The sequence below is a fragment of the Nematolebias whitei genome, chromosome 16, assembly GCF_014905685.2.
Source record: "Nematolebias whitei isolate Nwh7 chromosome 16, NemWhi1, whole genome shotgun sequence".
Lineage (NCBI taxonomy): Eukaryota > Metazoa > Chordata > Actinopteri > Cyprinodontiformes > Rivulidae > Nematolebias > Nematolebias whitei.
The window spans coordinates 38,204,991-38,213,620 of record NC_056513.1 but is presented as its reverse complement, the minus strand read 5'-3'; the positions used below and the strand labels follow the sequence as shown (position 1 = coordinate 38,213,620).

Sequence of the window (8,630 nt, the reverse complement as noted above, 5' to 3'; positions counted from 1 at the left end):
AACGTTTCTTTTTAACAAAAAAACGAAGTCCAGATGACATGATTCAACCTTTTTTGTTGTTATATACCTGGATGACTGAGAAAACAAACTTTGTGTCTGTGAAGCTACAGTATCTTTACGTAAGATACATTCAGGTTCAGATAAAATGTAGGTCATCTGATAACTATCGTCAATTTTTAAACTAATAGAGGTGTTTTAGCAGTATTTTTCTTAATATTTTATCAACATATTTATATTTATATAAAACAGTAAAACATAAATTCAAACCATCTAAAATTGTGATTAAAAACACTTGCATATAACATGAACTAGAATATTCTTACGGCTTCTAAAGGCAGCAGCCGCGTGGATTGATGACGTCATCGGACGCCCTGGAGAAGATGTTCGGGTTGTTTCCTGGTCTTCGGCTCGTCGTCGTCTTTTAAAACCGTTCCTGTGAAGTGTAGCGAGAAGATTACCGTTTTATATTTACATTTAATTTGGAAAAGATAAATGTAATTTTATTTTTGACCTTACTGTCATGGCAGAGGAAACGCGTCTTTAGGTAAGTTGATATGAGAGGTCGTGTTAGCATAATAATCAGTTCTTATGTTAGCCGAAACTCAGCGGTTACACATGGAAATACCAAGAAACAAGACAATATTATCTGTTTGTTTGTTTGTTTGACATACATTTTTCCTTTCGCAACAATTATATAACAGACAGATAAACCACTTATGGTGACCTTATTGAAGAAAATGGCTAAGACTAAACTTTTCTTTAGCTTTTTTATTTTGCAAAGTGTACATCCTAGAAATGAACATTTATTATGTGTTTGTCTGGAGGATAATCCTGATGTTGAGTGCTTTAAGAGAGGGCAGCAGGTCGGATGGTTTTCTTTCTTGGGCTCAGGAAAGTGAAGCTGTGGATCCAGGAGAGACTGTGACACCATGATCGACACGTCCTGCTCTTTGGCTGACTGACACACATGGCCAGGTAATAACATTATTCACAGTTCAATACAGAACATCCCTGGAAGGAATGCTTATCACCCGCTGCTTTCATCCCACACATTGTAACTAAGATCATGTAAGGATGAGAGATGGTGAGTAGCTTGGCGATACAGTCCAGTAATCCTGGACTGTGTTGTGTCAGTGCTTGGAGCACGTATTTCAAATGGTCCTCAGCTCCTACCACACAAAGTTTTAGGTTATTATCCGTACAATTCTCTAAGGTATAGACACTTTGGTGTAGGTTAAGGTATATTAGCTGTGGTGGACATCTCGTAAAATTAATCCGTTGTAGATGTACAGCCAGTATTTAATTTCTGAGAGTTTTTAATCCAGTGGTTCATGAGATATTTAGCTAATTTTACAAATCTACTGGATAAAACGATATCACTGTGCCGTTGTGTGATAGTGTTTTTTGATGTGCATGCTGCCTCAGCCACTCCACTCAGTTCTTTATGGGTTTGTTTTGCACAGGATTACTGTGTCCTGCCTGCCGGCCTCGTGGTACTGCAGCGTGTCCCTGCTGTCTCTGAACTGTGCCACCAGACAGAGGCTGATCCTTCTGCTGCTGCTCTTCATCACCTCTGCACTCCTGCTCGCCACCTACCAGAGGCAGCTATGGGGCACCCGGCGGCGGTCCAGGGCCCCGGTCAACAAGTGAGTGAAACTTTGACAAGTGATTGAAAATCAAATAGCAGGGAATCAGACAATACAACGGTGGAGCTTTGAGCTGCTCAAAATGTCCTCTTCTGTGTTCAATGTACAAAAGAGCTGGAGTTAGTAAAAACCAGCTGCCATCGTATCTGAAGGAAACTGCTGGAAATCAACACAAAAACAGAAATGAGCTCCGTCCATTTGGATTTTCTGTAAGTGTAGCACACAAGGAAAGCTGACAATAAAGCTTGACTTGACATATTTCAGTGTCCTGCATCTACTTTAGTTTCCTTACTTTAAAATGTTTTATTCTTTTTTCCAGCATGAGAACACAAAGTTCATGAGAGACTGAGGACTGTTTGTTTGAACTGACCAGTAAGATGTACAACTACTGAGTAAAACACATTCTGTCGTGTGTATCTTTCACAGAACATTGAGTTCAAGTAGACACTAAAAGCAGCACGTTTTTATTTTCTTATCTTTTTACATAAATCCTAAGATAATTTGCAACGCTCCGGTGTTTTTACAGCTGCTCGTTTCTCAGGGCCTTTTCTCTCAGCATTTGGGATAAGAACATTTTTTCTGATGTAGAATTACCAGACTTGATGTTGTAAAGTCACAGAAAAGAGAGAGTCCAGCCTGTTCAGGTTCTAAATGATTCAAATTTAACCTCGTGTGCACAACAACAAAGCCCAAACTGGAAAAGTTCAGAGTACAAAACCAAACCTGCTTGTGCTGCTTCAACATCATTTAAGAGGGTCAGTATCAGCCAGGTGCTGCTGATCAAATGCATTGAATACCATCAATCTCTATGAAGCAGGACTTGTGTCAGTTTACTAGTCTGGAGCGTTCAGCACAATGCCAAGCTGGAAAGAAATCAGCTTTGACTGTATAGAAGCAGCTGTTGCTGCTCATCAATCATCAAATTGTTAAAGGTTTGCAAACTATTTGGAGTCCATCATTTTACATTTACAAATATTATTCTCAGGTAAACATTTTAGAACAGCTGCTAGTTTCCCCAGGAGTGGATGTCACAGTCAGTTCACCCCAAGGACAGACTGTGCAATGCTCACAAATGACAAAACACAAGAGCGACAGCTCCAACAAGAGTTAGTTTGCAGCTTTAGTTAGTAGGTTAAAGAGTAAAGGTCATTACATGTAGGGATGCACGATCCACTTTTTTCCACTTCCGATCCGATACAGATATCTGCTGTTTGTCATCGGTCGATACCGATCCGATCCCAAGAAACTGTTCTGAATGAACAAAAATGGCTGAATCATCTCATCTGGACCCGTTTCAGAAACGGGTCCAGATGAGATGATTCAGCCATTTTTGTTTTCTACCTCGATGTTTAAGTTTACAAACCCAGAGCTGAATTAACTTAAAACATTTGTTTTGTTAAACGCAGTCATGAATGTACTGAATTACACATTTATTGAAAACTGCACCACAACAGAACATTAAACACACCAAGAGATTCACACACCCGGTCAAACATGTAAAAACAACACAACTTTGATTTAGTTCCAGTTACTTTCAGTCAGTACGCTAGCACGTGCTGTCACTCAGAGCACAAAGTTAGAGAGTAAAGCCCCCAGTATACTGCCGCGTACATCCATACGCAGAGGTACGTGCGTACCCCCCAGCATACCCTTCGTGCAAATTTCAAATTTTTACGACCGCTGACGTGTACGCGGTGTCGCACAATAAACTGCCCAGCGACGGACTGTTTTGTATGCGACACCAATGTATTAAATTCCTCTTCTTCATCTCTGATCTGGCCTTTTCTTTTGTTTTTTTTTTGCCAAGAGGCAGAGATCTCTTCCTCCTCTGTTGATGCCATGACTGAAATGGTGAGAAATGAAGGAATTTGTCACGAGCGAATTAAACTCAGGTCTAGCGTGGCTGCAGGAGGGTCTGGAGATTTCCTGGTGGGCTGGTCTGATGTGTGGGCTGTAGAGCCAGCGCTCTCTTTTTTTTTTTGATCTTTTTATTAACAACATATAAACACAGAACACCGCTGTGGCTGAGGCTGCCAGCGCTCGCTTTTTTTTCCCTGACCTTTCAATCAATCCAGTAGGCGTGTCAGCAAATGACCTATCAGAGACCTCAATTTGTCCCGAAGGTAAACGCCCCTTGTCTGTGACGCTGCTCTGCAGCTGCTCAGGGTGGACGCTGGACTATCATGTCTGAACCCTCTGCGTACAGTACACGCGTACGTACGCACGCGTGAACGGACGTACGCAGCAGTACACTGGAGCCTTTAGAGTGAATAGATCTGCCCAGTCATGGATCGGTTACATTGTCACGATACCTGATCCAGAAGTTTTTTCAACATCGGTACCGATATTGGTATCGGATCGTTACATATCCAATTACAAGACTATTAGAAAGACTGAACAAGTATGGTTTGTTTTGAAGGTTGCAGGGAAAGTTTTTTTCCTCAAAAGAAAATGGAAGCATGACATGGGTTTGAATGGCAACCTGTCCAACAAGGCTGGCAACAAGTTCTTTAACTCCAACTGGTGCAATGAGTTGCTTCTCATTTCTTCAACAACATGATGAAAGACACATCAAGTGGTCGTGGAAAAGATGTCAGTCTGTTTGAGAAAGATCAAATCATTGGCATCAAGCAGAGGAAACATTTCAGGAGATTGTAGAAACTACTAAAACTGGGTTAAGAACTGTCCAACACATTATTAAAAACTGGAAGGACAGTGGGGACCCATCGTCTTCCAGGAAGAAATGTGGCCGGAAAAAAATCCTGAATGATCGTGATCGACGATCACTTAAATGTTTGGTGAAATTAAATGGAAGAAAAACACCAGCAGCACTCAGGGCTGTGGTTCATAGAGACAGTAAGAACATTTCCACACACAATGTGAAGGAACTCAAGGGACTGGGACTGAACAGATGTAGCCTTAAGAAAACCACTAACCAATGAGGCTAACTGGGAAAAAAGGCTTCATTTTGCTAGGGAGCATAAAGATTGGACTGTGGAGCAATGGAAGAAGGTCATGTGGTCTGATGAGTCCAGATTGACCCTGTTCCAGAGTGATGGTGCATCAGGGTAAGAAGAGAGGCAGGTGAAGTGATGCACCATCATGACCAGTGTCTCGTCATCAATGAAAGATCTTAGTGCAACATTAATGCAACACTGGATGAAAATAGATCTTGTGACGTTGAAGAAGTTTATTGAAACAATGACACAGAGAATGAATGATGTGATCAAAGTTAAAGGTGATCCAACCAAATATTAGAATGTGATCTTTTCTTATGGTGGTGACTTTTTTGGGGGGCCAGGCAGTGTGTTTTGAAAAGATTAAGTGGTTGATTTTCCCCTGAGGAACATGAATCTGAAGGGGGTGGGGGGGTTGCGATAGATGAAGCTTTTGTCCTTGGGTACTCATGTCCCAGGAGAAATTGGTAGTCGGCCCATCTCCGAGGCCGTCAGGAGTCAGATTCAGATAAGCTTGATTCTTGTTTTCCTTCAGGCAGACAGATTACTTTTTTCTTCAGCCTTGAGTCCATCTGGGCGTTCTGGTTCTGAAAATGCCTAATTGTGGGATTCCATTCCACTGATCCATGCTATGAGTCTCCTTCAAGGTCAAACCCACCACGCTGACGAGTCCCAGAAGCCGCAGGTGGCCTGCGATTCTCAAACGCCTCCACCTTACGGTTAAGCTCGTAGACCAGACGATTTAAAGTTCCCACAGTGAGGACCAGACCTTCACACTGACTCAGAAGCTTTACCATGGCCGAAACTGCTGCTGATGTCTTCTTCAAAAGTCTATAAAACAGAGCTCTGCTGATGCCAAAAAGCAGAGTCCCTGCTATCATAATTCCTAATATATAAACGTCTTCAACATCCTCCTGAGACAGAACTGAGAGACACATCATCTGCCACACTCCCCACGAATCCATGACGTACGCCACAGCGTGAGTCTCAGCTGGACATGCCGGTTCTCCAGGACCTTGTCGCTTTGATGAAAAAATCTTATCACTAGAGTTGAACGCCCACGATACCAAATCCATAATCTTCTTAATTTATGTTCGGGAGATGAGACCCAGGTGCTTCAGTCAGACAGAGAGCAGAGCAGGAGGAAGGAAAAACGGGGGAGGAAAAAACAGAAGCTGCCACCTCGATGAGAGCCTGGGAGGATAAAACAGTCATAAAGTTAAAACTGTCTTATTCAAATGTTCACAATATGATGCTTTTGACATCGATCAGATTTCATGACCTTGTCTGTAGTTAGAGAAAACAAAGTTATGTTTTTAAGCTGCCTGCATTCAGCTGGGACTGCTGCAAGATAAAGAAAAAAGATAAATTCATTGTGAAATAATTCTTTATTATATTCTGGAACATGTATGTTATCTGTCTCTACAAGAATGATTGACAGCTGCTGCTCATTATGACTTCATAACTCTACTTTGTGATGCTGGTGAGACAGTGATCAGAGTTTCAACAGTCTGTGTTCACCAACATTTTCACCAAACAGAACATCTGTGTGTTGATTTTGGGAAACGCCTCCTACTCCAGAAGTTATTGAGAAGACTTGTTGACCTCTGGAGACCGGCTCCCTGTGACCCTGTACAGAAAAACTTGGAAAGAAAATGGATCGATGGAAGTACTGAAGGTTTGGCAAAGTTGCATCTGAATCAAACGGGAGACTTCTGGAACAATAACCTGTGTACACAAGTAGAGCTGTTTACCCATAATGCACAGCGGCATGTATGGTGGGCAAACAAGTAGAGCCCATCAGCAGAAACCTCTCGATCAATAATCAATCAATATAACTTTATTGTCCATAAGGTTTCACGAGATGGAGATTTATCTTTGACATCTGGCTCATAAATACAAAACAAGTTAAAAATGACAAAACTTTAAAAAGCTTTGCTAACCCAATAAAACCATTCTAAAATACAAGCTACATATGGGAGCATCCCAGCAGAAAGTGGTTTGTCATGTGATGCTGCAATTAAAGAGGACCTGTTAAAGACACCCACCGCAGAGGGAACAAACAACTTTTTGTACCATTTTCTTCACCAGTGGAACCAGCAGTCTCTGCCAGATGGTACCAACCTGAACAATGGTTGCAGTGGACGAGTTGGCTCATTGTAAACCATTATTGTCTGTTTGTTCCAGAACCTGACTATAGGGATCTGTAATTTGCGTTTGTTGATGATGATCTTAGGACCTACAAACCGGATTCCAAAGAAGTTGGGACACTAAACAAATTGTGAATAAAAACTGAATGCAATGATGTGGAGATGGCAAATGTCAATATTTTATTGGTAATATAACATAGATGACAGATCAAAAGTTTAATCTGAGTAAATGTAACATTTTAAAGGAAAAATATGTTGATTCAAAATTTCACAGTGTCAACAAATCCCAAACAAGTTGGGACAAGTAGCAATAAGTGGCTGGAAAAAGGAAAATGAGCATTTAATGAACAGCTGGAAGACCAATTAACACTAATTAGGTCAATTGACAACATGATTGGGTATAAAAAGAGCTTCTCAGAGTGTCAGTGTCTCTAAGAAGCCAAGATGGTAAGAGGATCACCAATTCCACCATTGTTGCGCAGAAAGATAGTGCAGCAATACCAGAATGGTGTTACCCAGCGTAAAGTAGCAAAGACTTTTAAGTTATCATCATCAACCGTGCATAACACCATCAAAAGATTCAGAGAATCTGGAACAATCGCTGTGCGTAAGAGTCAAGGCCGTAAAACTCTACTGGATACTCGTGATCTCTGGGCCCTTAAACGTCACTGGACCTCAAACAGGAATGCCACTGTCAAGGAAATAACAGAATGGACTCAGGAACACTTCCAGAAAACATTGTCAGTGAACACAATCCACCGTGCCATCCGCCGTTGCCAGCTGAAACTCTACAGTGCAAAGAGGAAGCCATTTCTAAGCAAGCTCCACAAGCTCAGACGTTTGCACTGGGCCAGGGGTCATTTAAAATGGAGTGTGGCAAAATGGAAGACTGTTCTGTGGTCAGATGAGTCACGATTTGAAGTTCTTTATGGAACACTGGGACGCCATGTCATCCGGACCAGAGAGGACAAGGATAGCCCAAGTTGTTATCAACGCTCCGTTCAGAAGCCTGCATCACTGATGGTATGGGGTTGCATGAGCGCTTGTGGCATGGGCAGCTTGCATGTCTGGAAAGGCACCATTAATGCAGAGAACTATGTTCAGGTTCTAGAACAACATATGCTCCCATCTAGACGTCATCTCTTTCAGGGAAGACCCTGCATTTTTCAACACGATAATGCCAGACCACATTCTGCAGCAATCACAACATCATGGCTACGTAGGAGAAGGATCCGGGTACTGAAATGGCCAGCCTGCAGTCCAGATCTTTCACCTATAGAGAACATTTGGTGCATCATAAAGAGGAAGGTGCGACAAAGAAGGCCCAAGACGATTGAACAGTTAGAGGCATGTATTAGACATGAATGGGAGAGCATTCCTATTTCTAAACTTGAGAAACTGGTCTCCTCTGTCCCCAGACGTCTGTTGAGTGTTGGAAGAAGAAGGGGGGATGCCACACAGTGGGAAAAATGGACTTATCCCAACTTTTTTGGGATTTGTTGACGCCATGAAATTTGGAAACAACAGATTTTTCCCTTAAAATGATACATTCTTGTAGATGAACATATATCTGTGATATATTATCCATAAATTAAACGGATTCATTCATTTTTCTGGACTGAATAATATCGTGCATTGAAATTAATTAAATGTAACATGAGGCGTTAATTTTCTTTGACCCATCAAATGAATGCGGTCATTTATTAACAGAATCAAAGTTTAACATCAAACATTTACATTAATTTGGCAAATTGATTTCAACCACAACATAATTAATTAGCAAGTTTTACAAGGAGGAAACCATACGGCCATGATTTCCCCATTTCAAGCATTACAACAGACATTTCTGAAAACATCTGGATGTTCACTGGCAAGAT

General features: G+C 41.5%; 1 protein-coding gene across 1 annotated transcript in view; it reads left to right on the top strand.

The window, feature by feature from the left end:
• The first annotated feature begins 361 nt into the window (after window positions 1-361).
• The window catches only part of LOC119422509 (ectonucleoside triphosphate diphosphohydrolase 7), a 41,167-nt gene continuing 32,898 nt past the window's right edge, over window positions 362-8,630 (top strand). Inside the window, exons 1-3 of the mRNA XM_037689885.1 lie at window positions 362-544; window positions 892-975; window positions 1,464-1,646. Of these exons, the coding sequence (XP_037545813.1) occupies window positions 968-975; window positions 1,464-1,646 (191 nt within the window). The 5' untranslated portion in view covers window positions 362-544; window positions 892-967. The remainder of the gene's footprint in view (window positions 545-891; window positions 976-1,463; window positions 1,647-8,630) is intronic.